At 37.9% G+C, this 25,191-nt stretch overlaps 4 protein-coding genes across 5 annotated transcripts; 1 reads left to right on the top strand and 3 right to left on the bottom strand.

Moving 5' to 3' along the window:
* Nucleotides 1-137: 137 nt before the first annotated feature.
* LOC148734880 (uncharacterized) lies at nucleotides 138-5,912 on the bottom strand. 2 transcript variants are annotated; one of them, XM_088753409.1, is made up of 4 exons: nucleotides 2,879-5,912; nucleotides 1,642-1,845; nucleotides 975-1,124; nucleotides 138-253 (listed from the first exon to the last, which is right to left on the bottom strand). In XM_088753409.1, exons 1-4 carry the CDS (start codon nucleotides 2,939-2,941, stop codon nucleotides 176-178), a joined length of 495 nt encoding a protein of 164 aa, XP_088609535.1. In that variant the 5' UTR covers nucleotides 2,942-5,912; the 3' UTR covers nucleotides 138-175. The 2 variants fall into 2 exon arrangements, with proteins under 2 accessions (XP_088609535.1, XP_088609534.1); XM_088753408.1 differs by lacking the exon at nucleotides 138-253 and having other exon boundaries at nucleotides 312-1,124.
* A 154-nt stretch (nucleotides 5,913-6,066) lies between these two features.
* Nucleotides 6,067-12,461, bottom strand: LOC111333481 (uncharacterized). The gene is made up of 5 exons (XM_022939056.2): nucleotides 12,334-12,461; nucleotides 11,509-11,637; nucleotides 10,595-10,780; nucleotides 9,093-9,254; nucleotides 6,067-7,956 (listed from the first exon to the last, which is right to left on the bottom strand). Exons 2-5 carry the CDS (start codon nucleotides 11,596-11,598, stop codon nucleotides 7,801-7,803), a joined length of 594 nt encoding a protein of 197 aa, XP_022794791.2. The 5' UTR covers nucleotides 11,599-11,637; nucleotides 12,334-12,461; the 3' UTR covers nucleotides 6,067-7,800.
* Nucleotides 12,462-12,518: 57 nt separating this feature from the next.
* On the top strand, nucleotides 12,519-20,140 carry LOC111333496 (HAUS augmin-like complex subunit 4). Its single transcript, XM_022939088.2, has 9 exons — nucleotides 12,519-12,695; nucleotides 13,723-13,859; nucleotides 14,206-14,337; nucleotides 15,138-15,290; nucleotides 15,663-15,756; nucleotides 15,856-15,995; nucleotides 16,803-16,933; nucleotides 17,976-18,044; nucleotides 19,689-20,140. Exons 1-9 carry the CDS (start codon nucleotides 12,536-12,538, stop codon nucleotides 19,900-19,902), a joined length of 1,230 nt encoding a protein of 409 aa, XP_022794823.2. The 5' UTR covers nucleotides 12,519-12,535; the 3' UTR covers nucleotides 19,903-20,140.
* A 153-nt stretch (nucleotides 20,141-20,293) lies between these two features.
* Nucleotides 20,294-22,944, bottom strand: LOC111333495 (uncharacterized). The gene has a single exon (XM_022939087.2). The coding sequence runs from the start codon at nucleotides 22,631-22,633 to the stop codon at nucleotides 21,230-21,232; it is 1,404 nt and encodes a 467-aa protein (XP_022794822.2). The 5' UTR covers nucleotides 22,634-22,944; the 3' UTR covers nucleotides 20,294-21,229.
* Between the last annotated feature and the right edge of the window lie 2,247 nt (nucleotides 22,945-25,191).

Raw genomic sequence — 25,191 nt, 5'->3', positions numbered from 1 at the left:
AATAGAGTTCCATGGGTGATGTTTCGTTAGCAAGGCTAAAAGGAAATTGGGAACATGTTGCGTGATAGCCTATGCAAGCAGTATGAGAACTTCAAACGCATGTGTAAGTTTTTTTTTTTATTATTACTTTATATGTACGAAGCCTGATTTTCAATTTTAATGTTTTTTCTATCTATCACTGGGTTGACTTGGTGATTCGATAGTGAAGTATGCTGTCCACAAGAAACGCCAGGAAAGACAGAAAACCAATAACCTAAAAAGCGAAAAAAGTAATTAGATAACATGAAGACCAAGTTAAATTAAGGATACATACTCCACACCAAAAGCCATGTCCAAGGAAATAACTTGTGATTTGGATCTTGGTGATATCAGAGACCCCAGCAGGGATGAAAAAGTGATTAGTCAAGCGCTAAACCAAATCCGAGAACGTGATATCGGGCCCAGTGAGAATTTCATAAGGTGGAACTTATCTTCAGTTTTCTGCATTGATCTAATAAGTAAATTTAATTTTTTCTCCACTTTGTTGTAATACAACACAATTACTAGGCAATCACAGCTCACACTACGCCCCCTTTCATGACGATCGCCAAAATAATTTGTTCCTCTGAAAAAGGCGGTTTCCCCACCGCCTAAATTCTCTGTGGTGAAAAATTTTTTCTGCAGTCCATTCATGACGAACTCACATTAACTCCAGTAAATCAGGCGCCTGCGAAACTCTGGAATATCGGTACGTTTCGCACAATAATATTGTTAAGTGTACTGCTTGGTCAGACGAGATTTGCCTTTGAAGGGATCGAATAGTAGCGTCATGGGGGCATGCTAGATCGTTTATCTATCATAAAGAAGAAAACAAAAGTTCATTTCCTCTCGTCATAAATTATCAATATTTTTTCTCGATAAGGAAAGATGTGGGACAGCGATATACGCCACAGACCCCTCCCCTTTGTCACGCCCGTTGCCACATTATTCAGTACCACAGCTGCTTGAGCATGTTGGTAGCGCCACTGAATGCGGTCATCCTTGGATGTGTTCCAGTTTTCTTCCTGAAGTCTGTACAGCACCTCACCCAACAGTCCTGATGAAACAGCACAGAGTATAGCCCAGGTCAGTGAGAACAAAGTCACCTAAAAAGAAGCAAAACACAAAAATGTATTAAGGATTTGACCAAGGTCGAGAGTACTTTTTTAGGCACAGACGTGTCAGTGGCGGTGGGGGAGGGGGGGAGAGCTCGGTTATGTTTTAAAATAAACTTTATTTAGCCATTGACATAGTTGGTAACTGGCTCGTCTCCTTTCTAAACTGAGAAAAACTAGAACTTTTCGTTGAATTAAAAAAGCGAGATACATAAAGATGTTTGCCTGAAAAATTGAACTGAAAGAGTGTACCACGTTTAGTTCGCACTCGCTGGAAAGGCATTTCCCCCCCTGCTAGCTCTCACCTATCCAACTCCCTCAGTAAATCCTTTCGTTCTCATCTCAGTGTTCTCCGGGATGGGGAGGGGCCAGTGAAAATTGAGTTTCTCGCCCAGCACCACAACGCAATGACCCTATTTCAGGACCCAAACCCTCTGTTAAGGTATAAATTATGCTAGCCATTTCATAGCTTGTCTCCGGCCCACAACAAAACTGATTGGGTACTTACAAAAAATCTCCATCCTCTCGGTGATCCACATCTCTTATCCAAGTTGAACAGAAAGCTGACAAACACGATAATAACTGTCACAAGTCCGGCAATAAACACCACATAAAACAAGTTTAACCTGTTTGTTTGCCAGTCAGGCAGGTTTGATAGATCTGCATCCTTGTGGTACTGAGCAGTACATGCCACAGCGGCGGACAGAAGGGCCTGCAATTAAGAAAAGAATTTATACAGTTGGAAAAAAAAGCATAATCATTGAATTCATTTGCTGGATTCAGGAGAAGCGAACCAATTTGACGTCTTTAATAGATTCCGTCCCTTCAGAAGGTCGAAAATTGATTTTTTAAAGTGCTTAGGTAATAGACCAGTGCTACTCATATATTTCTATTATTAGTCAACGTGGTTGGCGCTTTTTGGGCACGCGATTAAAATAAAGGTTGTGAGCCGTGAAAACAGTTGCTAGTATAATAGCGGCTCCGTCTCTTAAGACTTCCGCAAAACCTTCAGTTACACAGTCAGGCTACTAATTCATCTCCTCTTAGTGATCTTAATTCATTCTCTATCTCGGCCTCTTTTCCGATAAAATTTAAACGGACTCCTTACAGGAGAGGTGTGCTCCACAAGCGTTATGATTGTTATCTCCATCATTACTATGCATATATAATTATAGGGTAGCGACTTCAAAAGAGTAGCATTGTCGTTCAAAAATGGTAAATGTTGAAAATTCCACTACAAGTACGGCAAGTTTGAAGACAACTCAATTTGCTTTCCTAAGTAAAGGATTTTGGTCTACACCAAAATTGTATTGATCTGGTAGCAAAAATAGCAAAGAGACCGATTTGTGAATTATAAAATCTGAAATTTAGTTTATTGTTTTGTTGTTTTCCGAGTTCTCCCTGACTGAGAAGAAGATGCAAAACGGGACAAAAATGAGTGCGATTCGGGAAGAAATCGTACTGCTGAGAGCCAGTCAGATTTCTTGGGTCAGCTTTGAATTTAACCCTTTCGCTCCAAGATCTGATTGTTAATTCTCTCAATCCTCTGGCTGCTACATATTTCCTTGTAAGTTAGTTATGAGAATTTGGTGTCAGATCAAGGTAACAACTTCTACCTGATAAGTTTGAGTATTTTCGTCACCTGTCTTCTGGATAATGTATGGACATTGTCAGGAGAAGTTACATGTCAATCACTTCTGGGAGTTAGGGGGGTTAACATAGATGTAGTGCATAATTTTACACACCAGTTCTAGAATTTTCAGCATTCCCTCGGGATCCAACAGATACATCCAGTTCACGGTCTCCATCCTTAGCTTCCAGTCAAACAAAAGTAGTAATCCACTGAGTTTTATACTATCTGAAATTCGGAGAAAGAAACATGATAAGAGCGATAGTGCAGGCTTAACTTGTATAAATTAATGCAATAATTGATACTGATTTCAACTAAAGTATTGCTACTTTACCCAAATAATTTCACTATGGCACTAGTAAATTAGTTAATGAGCTGTTTCGGTTTTGAGCAGTTCTGACAGCTCACCGTGAGGTATCAGTATAATATTTCCCAATCGAATGGGGATAAAATTCATAAATGTGATCTTGCGAAGGATGAGTCTCACAGAAAGTCAGTCAGTCAGTCAGAAAGTAAGTGATTCATTTGTCTGGAAGCCACTTATTCAGTCAGTCAGGCAGCCACTCTGTCAGTCAGTCAGTTAGTCTGTCAACAAGTCAATTTGTTTTATTAACTGAGTTGAAGATGTCAGTGGGCCACCGTAAAGAGTTCGTAAAGCTGACATCTCGAGTGTTAGCCCTCTGTTCATTCGCTCTTATCCGGTCGAGTGCCAACGCTCCAAACAGCAGGTTTAAAAACCCACAACAGTGGCCAACTTAAATTATCAGCTAAGTTCATAAATCTAAAATGTAGTGTCATACCCCCACCGACCCAGCACCGAAGAAACTCGCCTCCTATAATTATATGTCAATAACTTAGTTCATGTTTTCGTCCTTGACTCCGTAAGTCAGTCAGTTTACGTCGGATAAGACCTAAAATTTAAAGGATAATGATGCTTTTCAAACATGACAGATAAATTCGTATGAAATGATAGATATGCATGATAATCTTCAATAGTGAAACACTTAAATTCAACCAGGTTTAAAATCTAATTCATTAACCTCTTCAGGTCAACTTAACACACACCATCTTGTCATGAAGATGTCTAACTTCTCACACTATCTTTTCTATCAAGTTCAAGTTAAGCCTTAACAAATGAAGAATGCATCTGAAAAAAACGGAAAAATTTAAAAGCTGAAATCTGCAGCGATAGTAAAGTGAATGGTATAGCTTGGAATTACATAAGTTCTTCAAGTGTCTTCAAAACTCGTACGACTTATCACTTGCTTGCAAGCTGATTCCAGACTCAATTATTTTGTCATGACAACTAAAGAAATATCCATGAGGCAACTCAGCTTAAAACAAGATCTAAGTAATTGAGTTTCACTCGGACAGCAAATCAGTGTAAGCAGTGCAAGCCTTACCTTGAAATAGAGACTGACTTTTGCCCGACTCACATCTATTCACCATTCGCAATACTTACTCTGCATTCAAATCATGGAGTTGTAGTTCAGAAATGGAGAGCTTACGTCATAATAAACAAAAACATTTTCATGACGTGCAAACCGTGCCACAGGTGTCTCGAAGGATCGAGACTATCCGCTGAGTTCAGTAAGAACGAAAAAACTCAACTAGGTAAGAACAACTCAAGAATGAACAAACAAATACTTATGGCCAAGAATAGAGATTTTGAACATGCTGTAAATGAAGACTTGTTGTAAAAATCACGGGTCAGACTTCCTAATGCACGAATCATAAAGAGCTCTTTCAGTTAAATATTAAATGGGAAGACCACAGATCAGAGGCAGCGGAGCGTTTTGAGAGAGGAGGCTGGAAGGCTTAGTGCACATCGAGTCAAGGGCCTACCGTTTCTCAAATTTAATAAAATTACTTTTTTCGTAGGCTGAGCATACACATAAATCTTTGCCACCTTTTGCAATTATTTTTTTTTTGCACAAATTTCTGCGATTGGTCGTAACTTGCATTCGTTTTCCTGTTACCTTACATATAATGACGAGAAAGCAATTATTTTTGGACACCACAACCCCCTTGAAAAACTCTTAGAAATGTGCTTCAAATCAAAATGAGCTCTACGATCCCCACTTTTCTCCAATCTGCAGCGTTACGAAGCAGGTAAAAGACTCAAGGGTCAAATTCATTGTAACGGCTTTCGTATCTACAAATCAAAGCTAACCACATGGGGCTAAAGGCATGAAAACTGCTAGCAGAGTGAACTAACTTTTAGGTATGGGGAGAAAACAAATAACTTAAAGGTTCAGCTCGGACAACTTTTGAACAATTGTCATAAAATTGCAAAGTAGCAGAATAAGAACTTTACATTGTTCAAATTTACGTTTTACATTATGCCTTACACTCGTAACAAAAAAGTAAAATTTACATTGATTGCTACGAACAATTTAATTTTTCCGTCTCATTTCCCAGTCTGGACCACTCTTCTGTTCGACTTTTCGTCCATTTGGAGGAAAAAGAAGGAAAAATTTATTAATTTGGAGAGGACCACCTCCAGTTATAATCTTCTGCCCTTCTACCTACCTTTACTCGCACAGAGCTAAAATAGGTTCACTTGAAAGTGATCTTACTTACTCTCACAATGCAACGGAGGGGGAGTTATAATAATCACGGTTTTAAATGCAATACTCCTTGCACCAACTAGAAATAAAATTATCGTATCGCGAGCTAAATAGTTTAATATTCGATTGAATAAATAAGAAATTGAATTCCACATTTTCTTTCGTCGAAGTAAATTCTCACAAATGAAAACTAATCAGATTATTGATCGATATTCAGTGTGATTTAGTATCTGATTCAAAGTAAGCAAGTTGTTTTTCGGTTTAATTTCCATATTTTTTTCTTCAACCGGTGAAAAAAAAATCTGTTTTATTCAACTCGCTCCCCAAGTGATGGTTAAGAGCAACTACTTAATCCAGTCAAAATGTTAAATTTGGAGCAAATATTAGCCGAATTCACCAACAACTGAATGAATTTGTTCTCGCTTTATTTATATTCTAAGGTGAATAATTCACCCATAGAAATTTCAACCGCACTGCTCAACTAAACTAAGGGAATATTAACTGCAGATTTTAGTATTCAAATACCGTACATTTTGGAAAGTATAGAATCTCCATGGCTGTCAAGAAGTGGTTAATGGCCTGTTGCGTAGGATTTATTAGCTCTTGGAACCTCCTTTTTTAACATTTCATAACCCTCAGACGGTAGTCATCTTTTGTTTGAAAGCTTACCAATCCTCCCATTTGATCAAAGAACAAAAATTTAAACTTTTTACTTCCACTGTAGTCGTTACCATTAGAAAAAAATTGTCAATACTTAAATCCAAAACATGAAGTTTGAATAGCACATGCGGTCATTCAGCGGCAAATTAACGGATTTTCCCGTCTGCTAAATGAGCTGGAAATTCTGAGTCCTAAATTTCCCGATCATTAAGCAACCTGTGTAGGTATATTTGTCATTAAAACACTCACGGCAGTCTTAAGGTAATATTTAACACACTAGGTAATTACTGCTATTTCATGCCCAATATGAAAAACTGAAACTGATACTGAATAGGAATACAAAATTAAAACGCTGTATAGATATAGTAGAAACCTGCATTGAGCGGCACCTTATTAAAGCAGTCACCTTGTTTAAGCGGTCGAGAGAGAGAGTTGACAGAGTTCCAACCGGCTGTTTGTATTGTCCTCCAACCTGTGGTGAACAGTCACTTACAGCGGAACCACTCAACAAAGACTAACACTAATCTTTCAAATAAAATCTCATCCATTTTTAACTCCCGAAATCACTCTTAGACATACTTTTTACGAGTGTTTGTATATTTAGTGGTCAATTATGGCATAAAATAGCGTTTTTTCGTCGTTTTCTATATCCCTATTCTGTGCAACCTGTATGGATGACCACTAAATACAGGTCCGGCTGCACTTCATAGTAGCACTGCAAAAGAGATCATCATCTCTCTTCAACATTACTACAAAATTTGAAACCAAACATAGAGATTACCCACGGAGGCTTTGTTTTCTTATGTACCTGTTTGTACGTACAGTATCAAAGATATGCGAGTGGTGTTAGTGATAGCGTTACAGAAATGGCACATTGTATTTAAGAACTGTACTTATAACATAACCAAAGTAAAGCGCGCGCTCTGATTGGTCAATTTAGCGTCCTCCATTTGCCCATGGGTGTACGCTGCTGACGTGAGCAAATGCAAAGACTATTTTTCCGCGCGCGCTTTTTTTTTTTCTGGACGCGTAAGATTTGTTAAATAAAAGGGAACTCTTTAGCTACAATGTATCAATGTTATGTTATAAAACAAATGGTAAACACCACAGCGTACACCACAGTGTACGCTGTGGTGTTTACCATTTGTTAAATAGCAGTACATTTTGGACTGCCTTTCACGACATGTATCTTTGTTCTCAAAGGCTACCTACAGGCATTATATGCACAAAACCTGAATTATTTAAATATCATATTTCAATGAAGTTATTTAAGTAAATATCTACAGCAGACTACATAATACTAAGCCAATACAGCAAAAATGTTCATATCAGAACAGCATTTTAAACTCTTCGCCTGCTGATTTTAATTATTTTCAAGAAAAATTGTTTGAATGATCTGGTAAAAGCTTAAATTAAGTAACCGGTGAAACTGGCGCCGTTAAGCTGCGAGGGTACTGCCAATAACACAGCACAAAAACACTCCCAAAAGTACCTAATAAATACATCAATAATTGTCATCTCAAACTTACACACGATTTCCAGAGTGTTCACACCTAAAAAACATTTAAATGATACGACCCATCGACCCTATGGGTATTATACAATTATTATAACAACACAGGGTCCACCTGTGTTGCAGAGGTATGTTGGTCAAGAAATAATATTGGGTCCTTCCTATCAAATAATTTCTAGATCCAACCCTTGAGGTGTCAAAAATTTTACAACTGAGTGTATGTTGATCAAACATTCAAATGACATGGAAATGATAAGTTTTTCAATTTTTAAATAACCTCAAGTTCGTATTTAGTTAATATTGGGCCCCAGTTGACTCCACAGGTTCACCATTATCATTATTCTCTCCCTCAAATGACGCTGGCTGCTCTGCTGCCGATGTGTTCCTGTTCTTCAAGCAGAACATTACGGTATCCACAGCAAACAACACCATTGTAATGATTCCAAATGCCTGACGTACAAAAAGGAAAATATGAGTGTTACTGACCCAGTGTAAGGTCTACATCACACTATCACAAGTTTCAAGCTCACACTCCATAGTTACTCCAAAGTTGCCATTTGGCAGCCTTAAATCATGAAATAGCTCAATAATTAAAAAATTGATAAAATGGTGATGAAAATATGAAAAAAGTAGGTTTTCTTATTATTCCATTCTCCATATTAGTAGTGCATGATCCTTAGTTCACAATTTTTCATACTGTAACATAACTTAATGCTTCACCACCTTTTATATTACTAATTAAAAGAAAGTCACTTTCCAACTGCTACAGTGCAAGGCCCTTTCTCTATAGCATTTCTTTGAAAGTTTTAGTCCAGTTAGTACCAACACCAGTTGCAGTATAATGTTAAAACCCAAAATTTTACAAATATGGTCATATCCTTGTGTCTTTGTTGCCCTGAAATCTTGATCTTTCTAATAGCTGACTTATCCATTATCAAAACAGAGCTACAAATTACCCAGAATACTTGTTATTTAACAACTATATGGATTGTACTCATTGAAGTGAAGGTGGTTAATTGGTGGATATATCCATAAATATCCACGCTAGCCACTGACACTGAGGTGAATAGCTGCTTCAGTTTATACAAAAATGGTGAGATAATATAGCAAATAAAGATGGTTCATTTATTCCTGCAACAATTACAATAATTTCTGGAGCAAACCATTTGTCATTCACCTCTGGAAAACATGCACAGGAGTTTTGAATAGCAAATCAAAGTGCACCTTCAAGGCTATCCGCTTTAACAGTTGCTGTATTTACTAAAAGAAGGTATTCCAATTTTTCCAACCTTAAACCTTTTGACTCCCATGAGTGACCAAGATAGAACTTCTCCTTACAATATCAAGCAGACAAGTGATGTGATTTAAGAAAAATATCAATTAGGGGATAATAGTTGATCCAATACCAAATTCTCTTACCTATCATCATAAGAATTGTATAGCAGACAGTAACGAGAATTACTAATGAGATCTTGGGAGTTAGAGGGTTAAAAATGTATGCTTATAGAGTAAAATGAGAACAAAGGCACCAGCAAAAACCCTCTTATGATTTTTCATACTGTCTTGCAGAAGAGCTAAAAGCTTACCCCAGCTGCCTCAACATTGCCACAAGGTTCTAACTTGCAGACCATAAAGTACATTCCCTCTTTATCAGGCTGCTCACTTCTTCTAAAGTGCACTGCAGTATCAAGGACAAGAGATGAGGCAAGCAACAAAAGAAAGGCTGTAACAGGAGAGTATACTGCCATCTGTTGAACAGAATAAAATAACCATGACCTGTCAGAAAGAATTTACTCCATAAAAAATGTGTTCTACAGGCTTAACATGGTTGGAAAGACTTGGCTATTACTCACATAAATTATATACAAAAAGGTATAAAGATGATAAATGTTCGCATTACTCTTACCAGGAAAGTTCAGTGTTCCAATAAAAATGATAATTGTAGGTCACAAGCACAGGACAAAGGATAGTTTTTCATTGTCCTTCATAAAAGAGGGATTGATAGAGCATCTTTCTTTTAATCATTCTAGTCATCAAGCTTCAAATTTTACCATGTCTCTTGACCAGCTTACAAACTGCTGAATCTAAATGTCTGCAGGACACTTGTCACATGTCACATGTGAACAAAACAAAAATTTCTGAGTTCCCCTGTGGAATCAACCCCTAGACCTTTAGATTCTGTGCTGCATTACTCTACCACAGAGCCAAGAAGACTTATAATGGTGGGCAAGGTCAATACTCTGTTCATTTGTGACATTTGTCCCTTGACGTACTGCTACAATCAGCAATGTTGCAGCAATCTACAATTAACATTTGTAGCTGGACTTCTAATCTGATGAGAAAACTCAAGTACTTTTTTATGCCATGTTTGGGTCAAATGATTTTTATCTTATAAGTTTCTTTATCATTCAATTGTGGTATCGTTAGCAATTCAGTAAAATGCTATTTTGTTATGGAGAGCACACTTCCCAGAATGGCGTACAAGTTTTTATGCCTCTGCACCTTAACAATGTTACACTTTCTTTCCTGGATTGTACAACACTGCAAGGGCAAAGGGAGTTTTTCAGCGACTGAAACTGATTGATTGTATTTTTTTAAGTCTCAGTACTGCTTACAAATATGTATATTACAGATGGAAGTTATTTCCACTTTGGTAAAGAGATGTCCAAAGAGTATCTTTGTCTCTTTTAAGATTCCAACACCCTATCCCTACCATGTTGTACAATGTACCTCAAAGTTTTCCTTGTACAGGGGGTACTTGGAAAAAATGGGTCAGATGAACTAAAAAATTATGCATGCGCATGTTTATCTGTCTACATGTAAAATGCAATTTTCAAGTGAGTGTTGAAAGTGCACATATTTCAGGATAAAATTGCCTTGCAACCCAAATTCAAAACTAAAACCAACCACACCTTGATCATTCAAGTGTTCCTTATGTTTACCTATTTCTTCTTTGAATTCTCATTGATTTTTTTCAATACCTTCCTTTACTCTGACTGGCTTTTGCGATTACTTTGGTTTAGCTTGAACAACAGTCAGTTAAAAAGCTCTTCATCTCAAAGGTATAGTGTAAATGTGTACAACTTACAAAAAGGTTCCAGTTCATAGCAATCCTCTCATGAAGCCTCAGCATAAAAAAGACAAACAGAAAAATCACCACCAACCATGATGTCACAGTTGCAAAATAAAAGAAGTCAAATCTTCCACCATATCGAGAATCAGTGTAATTCAGTGTAAAGCCAGAAAGGCAGGCAAATGCTAACAGAAGGCCAAACTAAATGAGAAAAAAGGAAAGTTACTTGCACAACATGACTTACAATCTTGAACTCCCATAAGTAACTAAGATATAATTTATCCTTAAAAACATAATTACAGTTTTATTATATTAATTAACAAAATAAGTGATGAGAATAAAGAAAGAGATGATCCATCAAATTTATTTTGCTTCCAAGTCATTGGTCTAAATGCATCGATCATTATTGATCATGCTTCAGCTAAAACTCAAAAGAATAAGTCGTTTGTAAACTATTTTCCCGCTTGTTGGAAAAAAATTTGAAGGATGATAAAGAAATGGCCTCCATTTGGCAGGAAAATATGCTTGACTGTGTATTTGTCTGCAGACATTATCTGTTCCGAGATGCAAACCGTTTTCTGAGAGTGAATAGAGGCTTCTGCTTATATATCAATTAAGGTAATAATTAGTTGATCCAAAGCCATATTCTCAGAACTAAGATCATAAATTGTAAAGAAAACAGGAAGGAGAATTATTAATGAGATCTTGGGAGTGAAATGTTTGAATAAAGAATCTAGTCTTGTGTTTACAAATAAAAGCCCATGTAGGGGTGTGTGGGTCAGGACAAAGTTTTAGGCTTTTTAGACCTTTCCTTCCTCCCTCGCACTTGGCAATCGTAAATAATTCCAAGCAGCTGCTTCATGCGTTGTGCAAGTTATAAATCAATACTGATCACTTGACCTGCTGCGTTAAACGTTAAGTTTACGTACAATTTCCAAAATTTTAAGAAGTCCTGGTACACTTTTTAAGTAGTCAAAATCCAAACCAGTCTGTCTCGTCCGTAGATTAGGGTCTTCCATATTCAACTTCCTCTGTGCCCGCTGTTAGAATGTCTCAATCTACAATTCAAGAACGATCGAAGGGCAATATTATAGAAATGTCACAATACGTGTAGGCCGGCTTTCGAGAGATCTTGACAGTTGTTAGCTGACTGTAATTTCCAAAAATAAAAACCTTTTGTATAAATTGTAACTTCAATAGAGCGAAAGGAAGTGCTCTTTGTTACTTTTAAAAACGACAGACATCGCTTCTAAATCGTTTAATAAACATTTATTTATGTACGCGCCTAAAAACGAAAGTGATACTTTTTCACGTTCACTCAGACATAAAAATTTTGAACCGTTGCAAAGTAATGTAAAATAGAAAGAATACAAATGATGAGAAAAAGCGGAGTGATTAGGGAAACCCTTAAACGCATTTGTCACTTTCGAGTAGCCCATTTGAAAGGTCAGCTGCATGTTCGGTTGATTGAATCTTTTCGGTTAAAATTTCGTATCTCTCTTCTTTTCTTAGTGATTTTGACCAGCGACAACAATTAAGTTTACCATTACACACATGTTTCTATTCAATTTTCGAACTATTTTAGGAAGAGTTACAACAAAGGCTGAATATAACGTTCGGTATATTAAACTCATGCAACTAAGAGCTTTCTCCAGGAAGATTTTGTACTGTTCTCAAAGGTGGAATTTCATCGAGTCGAATTTTAACAAATATACGGAATAGTAAAAGAATTTTAAAAGTGTAAAGTTTCTTACCTCGATCAAAGAGGAAGTTTGCCTCGTAGGTGGTCAGAAATGTGAACCGAGATTTACTAAGGCAATTGCAGTATGTTTGAAAGAGCAATGATGAGGAAATCAAAAACAAGTATATAAAACCTTTGCTAATTGCCCAAAAAATATTTTGACCAATCATAACTAGTTTTAGAATTTTTTTAGGCGTAAAAAGTGCCTCACTTTCATGCTTACAAAAAATGGCGGTAGTTTTATAGTGACATTGCAAACTGTACACATTTTCATCGCTAAAATCTATCGATCAAAAAGAAGGCCATATGTAATTGTGCGTTACAATCAAGATATTAACTACGGAATGATGTCAGCTCAAGAAACGGCAGATAAATGTAAGATCATGTATGCGATGTGCCGTGCAAATTCTGAGTTAAGATCATGAATTTTAAGTTTACTTTAAATTAATCGTCACTCATAAATTTAGAAGTTAGTCAAGATGTAAGATTACAATTTTTTCTTTGTTGTAGCGTGAAATCAGCTTATCACATGATCGGTGAATAATACATCATCTGTAAATATAGCTACTGATTTTGTCTGGAGTTCATACTTGCAAACTGACCGTTTTGCCGGATATTTCGGGCGAAAATGTCATCGTTTTGAACTTGAATACATACATTACGGTCAAGATCAGCCACAGTTAATTCTTTCCAGCATACGCATATGTGCTGTGTTATGTAAGCTTATGATTTATCATATAGTTGTTGTTACTTGAAATCAGCTGATCACATACACGATCGGTGAAGAACACATCATCGATCAATAAATGTAATGATATTCTTTGAAGGAAAAATTCAGTTTGCAATTTGAAGAAAAAAGTTAATGTTTTGAAAATTATACATGTATTACGAATGAGGCAAGTGTAAAGATTTAATCCCCAGTTCACACCTATGAACAACTACGGTCAAGTTGTGCTCAATACCCCACTTCAAAATTTAATCATGTAACATGAAATCAGTCTATCACATGATTGGTTACAAATAGATAGTCAATAACTGTCATTGCGTTGTACCAGAATTTTGATTAAAAAAGGTTTCCTGAGTATCAATATTTGTTTTGCAGTGAAAAAAAGCTAAAATGTTATTTGCCAGAACTCACCGTACTCATATACACAAAATTTAGTTCACTTCCCCTTAGTGCTTTGCTGCAGGGCAAATCGTCCTAATCGTTTATTTTTCAAGAAGTGTTGAGGTCAGACTCTTTCAGTGTGGGTTGCCTGACTTGATCCTGAAATTTACCATTTGCTAGAATCTTCAGTTTTAATTTCTGCTCCTTGAGTGTACAGATTATGGAACTGCACGAATTGTTTGGAAAGTGAAGTGACTAATGTTTCTTATTTGATAACTTTTAACATTTACACAGTGAACAACAGCCTACCAATTCATTTGACAGCTTCAAATGTACAGCAGAACCCAGAGTTTGTAAAATTGTTAAAGTCACTGACAAGACATCTGACAGACAGTGGCATGTCGATTGCTTTTCAAAAGGACATGTTACAGGTTAGGAAGACCAGGCCAGGTACTGCCTGCCTCAATGCTTTCGTTTTTAGGCAAAATTTTCTCACTTAATATGAAGTTGATGCTATTGAATGGTTACTGATGACAATCAATCCCCTTGTTGAGGCCAAGAAAATGTTACTTAACTTCATCTTACTCAGTAAAGTCTTTAGTTTTGTTTACTTTTATCACATTATACTAACATTGCGATCTACATTAACTAGTTCCTATTACACTGGAGAAATTAACACCTAACTTGCCAAAAAGGAGAAAAACCACAAGTTACTTTTACAAGGCACAGTCTTATAAGGCACTGAGCAAAATTATTTTTTTTTTCTTGAATGAACAGGCTAAAGATGCTTTAAGAGAGCAAAAGTTGAAGTACCTTCAGATTTGGACATTGTACTCAGAGCTTAAAGAGTTGTTGATTGAATATGACATAAAGAAACAAGAAGTTCATCCCAGTTCAGCCACATTACAAGTAAGAGGATTATTCACCTGAAAATGAAACCTTGCTAGTTTACATTATTTTGCAGCAAAATCAGGTGGATGTCAGTTTACTGTAGCTGATTCGTTGAAAACATTGGCTAGAGTATATAGCATCCTCATGGAATAGAGAAGTATAATGGTGATGATAGATACAGTTGTGAGTACAAGGGCAACCTGACATGCATGTACATGTATAGTGAAGGGGTAATCAGTGATGAATCTGTATCTTGCCCTCCAAGAGGAGTGCCCCTAATCACTTCATGCCACAGAAATTATGATAACCTCTGGCAGTTATGAAACTAGCTATTTGTAATCACATGATTTCGAGTGCAATTTGGAATAAATAAGCACGAGTAAATTTTTTCAAAGACTAACAAAATTGCATGAGCCTGTAGGGTGAGTGCAATTTGTGGTCTTTGAAAAGATTTACAAGTGCTTATTTATTCCAAATTGCACGAGAAAATCATGTGATTATGTATTAATAATATACGTGAAAAAATATGTAGGTAGCTTCTTATAACCATGCAGAAGAAAAGCGTGCGCATCAGGTGCAAAAATAATTTATTCAAACCCTGCAAGTGACATTGACCTTGACATTGACCTTGACATTGACATTGGCCAGTCATTCTGACCAATCAGAATGTCTGGTTTGTTTCTATCTTTACACTGAATTAACCCTCCTCTGCACTGAATTAACTGAAAATTGCATTCATCTTAACCAATCAGAACTGAGAAATGTTTTTCATGAATATTATTAATTGAGGAACACTTTTCCTCTTCTGTGATTAACAGCTGTATGATACCATGAAGGTGTCAGTTGCACAAGCAGAGGCACTTGATTACATTGATTTCCATACTGAAGGAGGTGAACAATCTGCAACATTGCTTGGACTGAAAGCTGAACAATTGCTCACTGGAGAGCATCAGAAAAAGTCCTTACACCAAGTAAGCTTTGAGTTATTTGCATGTTTTTGTTTTTGGTATTGTGAATGTTGTGAGTTTTCTTATGTGATCAATTAGATAAATTTATTTGCATGTTTTTTTCGTGGGTATTGTGCATATTTAGTTAAGCCGTTTCCTTGTTTGATCAAGTAAATGAATAAAGGCTGATAGTTTCGAAAGAAACTGTTTGGGGCTGCGTTGGTGGGAATAAACGAAATAATTTGGATATATTAACAAAGTTGAAAGGTTCGCTCCGACGAAGGGCCAACGCTCGAAACGTCAGCTTTTGTAATCATTACGGTGGCCAATTTACCATTTCAACTTTGTTGATATATCCAAGTAAATGAATGATGTGTCTTTTTCTTTTATGCTCAGTCTTTTCAGCAGAGTATCATTCCTGAGCTTGAGACCAGGTTGAGAAGCAAGTGTGAAACAGTAGCAAGTTTCCATAAACCAACAAAACAAGCAGGTATGAATCACTACATGTCTACTTATTTCTTCTCAACCAAAAGTTTGTGTATCATGCCAGCCAGTATTATTCATGCATTACTTTGGTCATATCTTTCAGAGAATGAACAGTTGTCTTTTGCTAAAGCTACCCAGTTGCCAGCATTTCTTGAAAATGAGAAACAGCTGTTGGACCAAGAAAGGAAGCAGTTACATCATAATCGGATGTTGAGGGACAAGCAGTTTAGGCAGTTATATGAGGTTAAGAGTCTTCATTGACTATTGCTCTGCTTTATGCTTGTAGTGTGTCAGACTGTCACGTGGAAGGTCGAGAGTTTAAGCCCCAGACTAGACCAACACTCAGGGTCTTACAAATAACTGAGATGAATTTGCTGCCTTTGTTACGACATCTCCAAATGGTTAGAAATTCTAGTCTTTTTGGATAAGAATGAAAAACTGTAGGCCCCATCTCCTACATCTTCTCTGTGCTGGTTAGGGGAAGTTTTATGAACTTGTACACATTCCAAAGAGAAGGGAACATAGCTCTAGGTGTTATCATCTGGCCTTGTCATTGTTTATACAAGCCCCCATTTAAACCAGCTTTGAGCTGAACTGGGCCAGCCTGTCTAAATATTACAAATACATACATGCATAAGGTTTTTAACATAATTATCATTAAAAATGTTATTTAATATTGATGTCAATCATGTTATAGTCCTCTGAAGAAACATGCTTACTGTTACAGAGGGTTCCAATTAGGTCACATTCCTGGCTTGTGATGTAGAGATTTAGATTAATTTTGTTTCTTACTGTTTTTACATTGCTGTGAGGATAAAAATTGACAGTAGCATGAAACGAAATCAATATTTTGGCTCTGAACCTCAGATTTACACATTGTGGAAAGGTTCAGTAGCAAAAAATAATGAGTGAGGGGATCTTGCGATGCCCATTTCATTCTTAGGGGGCAACTTGCTAGACCAAGGGTTAATGCGTATGGTAAGTATTATTACAAATCACATTCCTGCTCAGCCATTTATGTGGACACTTTATTTTTTTTTGTAATGCTAGGTCTTGATGCAGTCACTTCAAACTCTACAAAAACTGATAGCAGACCATCGGCTGCAGTCTCAAGCAAAGCATGACAGGGTGATGGCAGAGTGGTTGGCTGCCAAGTGCGATGCCATGTGTCTAAAAGTCAGGTATAATCATTGGCATTGAGTTAATTTAACACAGCAATTGGTTATATCAACTAAGTTGAAATAGTAAACTGGCCACCGTAACGAATACAAAAGCTGACGTTTCGAGCGTTAGCCCTTCGTCAGAGCGAATGGAGGAATTGTGGGTTGTATGTGGTTTTATATGCAGAAAGGGGAGCTACGCCATAGGTGGGAACATGGCAACGAGAAAAACACGAATAAATTAGTGGAATGAAAAGCGTTCGTTGATACCTGTGAGATTAAGAGGGCCGATTTGAAAGATTAACTTTTGTTCAAGAGTTTTGCGGCTTTCCGCTTTTTGCATATAAAACCACATACAACCCAGAATTCCTCCATTCGCTCTGACGAAGGGCTAACGCTCGAAACGTCAGCTTTTTTATTCGTTACGGTGGCCAATTTACTATTACCAATTACCTTGTTACCCCCACCGACGCAGCACCACAGTTTCTTTCGAAACTTTCAGCCTTAATTTAACACAGTTCCTCAGCACAGTCATGCACTCATAATATCCTGCAGCCTGCATGAGGTGAATAGCAATATCCTTGCAATGGTTCCTCTTTTCAAAGGACGAAATAAAGAGAAAGTTAAGGAACAATTCTGGTTGATTATGTTAAACTGCATTGAAGCAATATCAAAAAAATTTCAATCTAGGCAATGATAAGAAAGAAAAATATGAACTAAACGATATGGTTTGATGCAAAATATTTTTTCGCATGGCAGACAGTATTGAGAATTGATAGTTCGATCTTTGAATGGGAATTATGGTGGACAGTATCGCGAATTGACAGTTAGATCTTGGAAGGGAAGAGGAGAAGGCTTGGAAATGAGTTTGGGTAATTTCTTCCCAGGACATCATTACATTTTCAAGATGGGCAGTGACAAGTACCAACTAGAGGATACTGTTCGATGGAACACCTAAGGCTCGGCGCAATCTTTTTCAGAGATATTAGCAGATAGCGTAGACAATTGACAATTATATTTTGGGAGAGAAAGATTTAATCACTGCTGTATGCTTCCTTCGTAGAGTTCTTCAAAATCAGATGATCAGGGACACGTACACTCCTGAAGCCATTCAAGCTCTTAGAAGAATCAAGTATGCGCGCTTAACAATGCCTTTCTTAACAGCTGTTGAGTCTCTCACTCTTTCAAGCAGTTTTCAATTGAGTGGGGAAAGTAATCCGAAAACGTATTGCTGTTGCTTTTCTTTCTCTGAGATTGATCAAGAAAACTCGCGCAACTTTCTCACTCAATCAGAATTTTAGAGACGAAACCATCTGTCGCGGCAGAGCTGGAGATAACGTGGGTTCAAGCGCGAGGGGTTTTAAATTCAATGAAATTCGTGGAAAAAGGGGCTGGCATTTTAAGGTGGCTGAACACAGTTTTTGCGCACGCTTTTGCTGATGCAATTCAGCGCGCGAACAGGGATTGCAAAAAACAAATATGCCGTCAATAGAGCGGTCATTTTATTTACTCAACACATACCCACACTATCTGATATATTTTTCTCTATAGTTGGCGCTGTGTATTGAAGGCTTTAATCTTATATTACAAAAATATGTTAGAAAAGTTAACGATGCAAAGAACCCAGCAATTCTCAGCTTTTTCGTCGTTACCGAAAGAACCCAGTTAAATGCAGCGCATGCGTAGTAAGTAAAAAAATTGCGATTGAATGGAAAATTGCTTTCTCGGAAATGTGCCTATTTCTTTAGAACCACTCATTAGAATTTCACGAAATTTGGCACGAAAGTACTTTAGGAAATAAGTAACTGGAGTATTGAAAAAATTTGATTTTAAACAAAGGAAATTCTAGAAAATAAAGTGAACCTTCAACAAGGGATAATTAAAGATCTCTGTTAAATTGTTAGCAAAATGAAGTTAACTTGTGAGTACCATTACAAGCTCGTTGCATGCAAATTATAAAGAAAATCTGATGACTAGATTATCTACAAAGAAACAAAAGCGATTTTAATTGCCTGTTTATATCTATTCATGTCGCCATGGCAACGGCACATACGTCAGCTTAACTATCAAAAAAACGAAGTTTGTGTTGTTAACTTGCTTGCTGCCAATGTTGGCGACCGAGAGATCAAGGGTTTGAGAGAAAATGGTGAAAGAAACAAAGGTATCAAAAATTGTTCAGCCACCTTAAACCGAGGCATTATGCTGTCGTCGAAGGCATTTTCCTATTTCCGGTGTTTATAAGGAGAAATTAATTTTTAAAAGTATTAAGGGGGGTGTACGAAGTTTTTGGAGGTTGCACTCAACGGAAGGCGAACAAGGCCTCGAAGAAACAGAACGGAGAATCAAACATGCAAACGATCTTAGTTTATGCCAACACAGCGGTCAAACGTCGGGCATGCGCGAGGAGATCAACTCTGACCGGCCGCGCGCCAATTTCCCGCGCAAAGTTTCGAAGGAAATCATGGGAAACAACTGTTGTCACGTCAGATGTGCAGACAAAACTGAAAATTTCATAGAAATCTATGCAAACTTGAGACTTACCGAACACAAAGCTTATTCAAGTAAGGGTGTCGTGTTGATTTACTCTTCTGTTTTGAGCTTTATCAAAAAAAATTTACGCTATTAAAACACCGTGACCTACTGGCGTGAGTAGTTGTTTGTAACTTGCGTGAGACAGCTTGGTCATTACAACTTTAGCACGTTGCTCAGACTTAATTTCTCTGGGCCACATTTGTTACAGAATTTTTAAATTTTTTTTTCTTTGCATTCACCCAAGGGCCTATTTAAAAGACGCAGAAGAGGAGAGCACTGCTGAGTTTCACCGACTCACACAAACACTTCTTGCTTACGAATCAGTTGGAATGGGTTTTGATTCCCTTGTTCAGCAATACACTGCACTCATGGCGGAGATTGACAACAAGAAATGGGCGCTGAGCGAACTGCGACAAAATCAAGGAAGTGAATTGGATGACTTGTGGAATCAACATTAACGTGAAAACTACGGAACGGCGTTCCACCTGTATCAGACAAAACTGCAGCTTCGTTGTGAAGCAGTTGGAGCGATCACGGAAATGACAATATCTTAAATTCCTAAATTAATTAAGACATCTTTCTTTTCATAGAAGAGATGTTAAGAATTGAATAAGACGTGAACCTGTTGAAGAGCGTTATATGAGAGACTCCTGTATATTGTCTCCCAGCAGCAAATATCATTCATTTTTTGAATACTCCTCTTAACGAGTCGATGATATGGGTCGCAAAGTTTACATTTTTAAACCGACAAGCGATACGAATTCTGATCGAATACTATGACAAAAAAAAAGAAAAAAAGTTGAATTTGATGCATGTGCAATTTCAGGACACTGTCATGAGGCCAACAACAACCACAACAATCTATATTTTTAACTTTTCTCATTTACTTATGTAGAGGCAATTTCCTTTGCCAACGGATAATTACTGCTACAATGAGTGTCAAAAGTAATTGGCACACCTTCAACTGACTAGGTGGTCGATAACCCTCCACTCAACATCAATGTTGTAATTCATCTCCAAGGAGTAACTTGCGTCCCCCCCTCCCATCCCCTCTCCAAACGGGGGAGGAAGAGAGATAAAAGAAATTTATAAAGAAACTTCAAAAAGTAGTTGAGCGTGCGAAGACTTTGGCCATTCATTGTAGTTTGAGCGGGCCAACAAACTTTTATAGATGCTGTCATGTCGTTTGTCAACCACACACTTATCGCACTTTCCAGTACTGCTAAGAATTATGAGATATGACAATCTAAGTAAATAAAAGTATAGTGTATGGAAAGGTGAATGAAGGAATATAAATGCTCACGGTTCAGTGCCTCTCTCGTGTTTGGGCTATCTGACAAAGGACCCTACGGATGGCAAACGTTCTTAAATGTAAGATTTTCTAACTTTAAACATATGTATCAGCTTGTTTGAATAGATACGACTTTGGTAGCCCCCCCCCCCCCCCCACCGCTACTTGTTGGTAAATTGCAATCAAGGAGTTTCATCTCTCTTACTTTTTTTTTTTTCAATCTGTACTGTAAGTTCAGAGCCGAGCCATCTTAATTTCTCGATAACTTCATTTCTTCATTCAAGAAAACAAAAAAAATTGAGGTGGAAATAACAAATCAAAGAATTGTTGTTTGAAAATAGCGACACCATCTTAAGCCACCTTACAGCGTTTCAGGAAGAGGTATTAGTTTGCGTTAGAGGTATTTTTCTTCGAAAAGCTCGGCCGATCAATGTCTTGACGGTTTCAACTTTACTCCAGTTCGACGATAATTTTAATGTTCCCGGTTGATTGCATCACTGCGCACAAATATCTTTTAATATCTGCATGGACGATGTAATATAATCTTCTGCTTGTGCTTTGGTGGTAACATGTGGGAAATATTCCACGGCCCAGTAAAGTTTTCCATCCACCGTCAGGATATTGTTACCAAATACATGGCCCAATCTCTCACCTCTCAGGCCAAAGTACATCCCGGCAAATTTAAACGGACACTCCCCTCCCTGGCTCGTCTGGAGGGCTCCGCAGTTAGTGATAGTGATGACCTGGCTCCTACGACCTTCATTGTGTTCATAATTGTGCAAGTTGCAGTACGCTTTGCTACCAGCACAATAATAAAGCTTCAAAAGGTTGAGGTGCTTCCCAGAGTCTAGCTGCGAGTGTACCTCGCGAGTACACGTGCGAGCAAATTCCCAGAAGCCATCTTTGTCATCGGGGTAAGCTAGGGGAACTGAAATTGATAAAGCACTTGCGGTCATATAGGCTCCAAACTCAAAGGTTTCAACCTTTGGCTGGCACTCTTTTCTTAGACTGACTGTGTAGGCTGAATCGATGGAGACTGGGGTTTGAAGATCGTGTTTTTTCACGCGGAGAATTCGCGCGATCGCTTGATGCGTGGAGGCAGTTATGGCACCGTGAACTGTGCACTTGTTGGCTTTACAGTTCTTTATCAGCAACTTTGTGTCTTCTTCAGACAGACTTCGGCCGAGGAGACAGGTTTTTTTCTTCACCGACGGATTTGAGTCGGCAACAGGGGGGTAAACTGAAAGGTACAGATTATTTGGTTTCACAAAGAAAGTTTTAGCCCGTTGAAGTGCGAAAAAGCTTGAAATCAACACTTTCTCTCCGGTGCTGGGTTCACCTCGATTCGATAGCAGCGATTCCAAGGGGGGTCTAAGAGGCAAGCTTTTAACTTCAAATTCGTCACCATTGTGAAGAGCTGCTAAAAATTCCACTAGCTTTTGTTGAAGCTGGAAGACGGAAAGAGCGTCGCAGATTGTATGTTGGAATGTAAACAGCAACGCGTTATTGTATTTGTCTTCGCGGAATGACTCTCTCAGGAGCCTCACTCGCCATAGAGGACCAGTTTCAAGGTTGAATGGAGGGCCATCTGCTTCTTCTTCGAAGCCTTTTTCCCATTCATCAGCCATTATCTCGTCCAATACTCGAAAGTCTACTGTTTCTGGGTTTTCCATTTCTTCAAAGCATGGTTCAGCGCCGCTCTCGTTAATTTGCATCCGTAGCAAAGGAAATCGTTTGGGAAGCACACCGAGGGCTTTCCGCAGGTGGTCTTGATTCAGTTCTTCGTGAGAATCTAGTAGCAGCACAGAAGTAACAGTGCCCCAATTATTTATCTTTTCTCTGTCGAGCAGCACCCGCTCTGTCATGCCAAGAGGTCTAGAATGAGTACTCTTCGCCATGAAATCGTTCTGTTTCACAGGATATTTTGCAATATTCAAGGCTCGAAGTCCCTCTACCTTGTTTTTCACCGACGGGAATTTTTTGTGGGCGCCTTCAATAACTTAGATTTGTCACGATCACTGGCACTGTTTGGAAGAATAAATCAGTGCGCCGATACTCCGCGATCTCGTTTTCTCGCAGGCGTCCCAAGCTCACGTCTCGAGGAAAAACAAAAGATTATTTCTTGATAACGTCAGGCGTTGTGTGACATGGTGTTAAGTTACGTGAGGAACCGTTGAGAATTTGAAAAAGTTAGGGCTGACCATTTAACTTTTGAGGGGGGGGGGGGGGGGTGGGTGATTTCTGGTCATCAAGAAATTTTTTTTCTTGCAATCTGCTGTGCAGGATATTTTTATCTGAATTTTGGTACATTTTTTTCTGTTACATTTGGGCTGCATGCAATTTTTTTCTTCCAACAAGCGCTAGCAGGAAATTTTTTTCAAAATCACCCACCCCCTCAAAAGTTCAATGGTCAGCCCCTTATAAGGAATATTATGGGCAGCGAATAATGGTCCGTTTACAACACTAATTATTTCGAACTATGAACATTTCACTTCTTGTGTGTCCGTTGTGTTTTTTAGGTGGTTTGCACGTTACATCATTTCCACCTTGTGATCGACGTAAACAATAGGTATCTCATTAGCTTCTTGTGAGCGTCCATCAGCATTTGTTCCTTTTACCATTATTACCTGAGTCTCTAGAAACTGGTTTCAAACCACCTATTTCTGCCGTTTTGGGCTTGCTTTGCCATCACTGTTTTTCCAATTATCAGACTTCAACGGACACAAGAAGTGAGTCATGGTTTTATCAATTTTTTAGTGTAACATGTTCGTATTTCGGAATATTTAGTGTTGTAAAATGGACTATATTTCGTTGCCCATACTATTCCCTTTAACGCATTCAAATTCTCAACGGTTCTTAACACCGCGTCAAACAACGTTACGCGTGACGCTTTCAAGAAATACAATCCTTTGTTTTTCCACGAGACGTGAGCTTGGGACACCTGTGGGTTTTCCAGGTTGTCATGTGCTTTCGAAAAATGTCTGTGACGTCAGAAGATTTCGCTAATATTGAACTAGCAGCTTATTAACCATCTGTGTATGATGATTTGTGACAGATAAACCATTTAGCACATAGGATAAGCTAGGTAAATACGCAAAAAAGAAAAAAGAAAAAACAAATTCGTTTCCTAGGCACTGACGTTTTCCTTATAATTCTCTCAGATTAACTATAAAGAATTGCGATAAAATCGAAAAGTTTAAAAAGTTGAAAACCATATTGGTCTAAGAAAAATGCGACAACGTTTCGACGTTCGCTTAACGTTATTATCAAGTCAATAACGAGTGAAATGAGAACATAGTTCGTCACCTCTACTAACTATGATGAGAACGAATATAAATGTAAAAGAATTCCTAAGAGACAGATAACATATGAAAATATGTAAATAACAAAGAATTCACGCGTAGAGTCACATATTCGCACGCAGAATCACGTAAAGAGTTTGGGGCGAATAGAGTCTCTCGGAGTATTTAACTCGGGGTTCAGTTCCTTAATGAATAACATCTCAAAAATTAGACAATCAAACTTTGATCTACATTTCTCTAGAAAAGAAAATTGCTTATCAACCAAGTCAGTCTTCAATAGACCGTGTTGCTTAAGATGCATGCCTCCCCGCGATTGCAGAGTATTTGTGTTCGTTAATCCGCTGATGCCGAAGTGTCGAGCGGTACACCCGATGTTATAGTATTAATGAACTAGGGTTTAATTAATGTTATAGTGTTAATGAACTAGGGTTTAATTAATGTTATAGTGTTAATGAATTGGGATTTAAATAATAGGAACCATCACCAGGTGTAAGATGCATGACTTGGGAGGTCCCAGAGAGTAAACATATATAGCTAAGTTGCATGCATATTGAGGTTGTGGTATATTGTGTAACCGTAGTTAGATAGTGATCATTAAAGTTCGGTCGGCCGTTTTGACCAAGGATTGGCGTCACTTTTCTGCAGTAAGACACAACACCCGACACAATCTGCGTCGCACAGATCACATTCAAATTTGTAAACCACGCATTGATTATTGACAATAGAGGGCTTCTTCTCTTTTAGAGCGAGAATTTGGCCAATCTTCTTGGTCTGAAAGACGGGTCTAATTTGGACACCAATGTTAGCGCTCAAAATTTTTATTTGCTTCTTGACAGTTAGCTAATTGTTGTTTTTTAAATGGTAATGGTACCATGATGGTAGAGCCGTCATCTCTTGTATTCTTGGCTGCATCGATGTTGTCGATATTAAGCAAAAACTTATTGATCGCTTGAATTGATTAAGACAATTGGGTATTGTCGAGGTTGAGGAAAGTAGAGCGAAGCTTGTTCAGCAGATAACGCGGTAGGAGTAGATGACAGCTGATATGCACGATGGATCGTAGTGGTGAAGTAATCCGGCTTGGTAACGTTTGTCCACATGGCTGCGGTAGTGCAGGAGTAAGCCAGTATTTGTGGACTTTCTGTAGACTGATG

Source organism: Stylophora pistillata, chromosome 3, assembly GCF_964205215.1.
Source record: "Stylophora pistillata chromosome 3, jaStyPist1.2, whole genome shotgun sequence".
Taxonomy (NCBI): domain Eukaryota; kingdom Metazoa; phylum Cnidaria; class Anthozoa; order Scleractinia; family Pocilloporidae; genus Stylophora; species Stylophora pistillata.
The sequence above is the reverse complement of the archived record's forward strand: the minus strand, read 5'-3'. Positions and strand labels throughout refer to the sequence as shown.

Bases quoted from the DNA above. Each gene is read 5' to 3' on its own strand.
- LOC148734880 (XM_088753408.1), bottom strand. From the start codon at position 2,941: ATGGAGACCGTGAACTGGATGTATCTGTTGGATCCCGAGGGAATGCTG. The intron at 1,846-2,878 runs GTGTGTAAAATT...TCTTAATTGCAG, and splicing joins TGCTGAAAATTCTAGAACTG to GCCCTTCTGTCCGCCGCTGT. The intron at 1,125-1,641 runs GTAAGTACCCAA...GCTTCTTTTTAG, and splicing joins CGAGAGGATGGAGATTTTTT to GTGACTTTGTTCTCACTGAC.
- LOC111333481 (XM_022939056.2), bottom strand. From the start codon at position 11,598: ATGGAAGACCCTAATCTACGGACGAGACAGACTGGTTTGGATTTTGAC. The intron at 9,255-10,594 runs GTAAGTTGTACA...TCTGTTCAACAG, and splicing joins CTATGAACTGGAACCTTTTT to ATGGCAGTATACTCTCCTGT. The intron at 7,957-9,092 runs GTAAGCTTTTAG...TTTGTACGTCAG, and splicing joins GCAATGTTGAGGCAGCTGGG to GCATTTGGAATCATTACAAT.
- LOC111333496 (XM_022939088.2), top strand. From the start codon at position 12,536: ATGCTTACAAAAAATGGCGGTAGTTTTATAGTGACATTGCAAACTGTA. The intron at 15,757-15,855 runs GTATGAATCACT...CATATCTTTCAG, and splicing joins TAAACCAACAAAACAAGCAG to AGAATGAACAGTTGTCTTTT. The intron at 18,045-19,688 runs GTATGCGCGCTT...CATTCACCCAAG, and splicing joins CAAGCTCTTAGAAGAATCAA to GGCCTATTTAAAAGACGCAG.
- LOC111333495 (XM_022939087.2), bottom strand. From the start codon at position 22,633: ATGGCGAAGAGTACTCATTCTAGACCTCTTGGCATGACAGAGCGGGTG.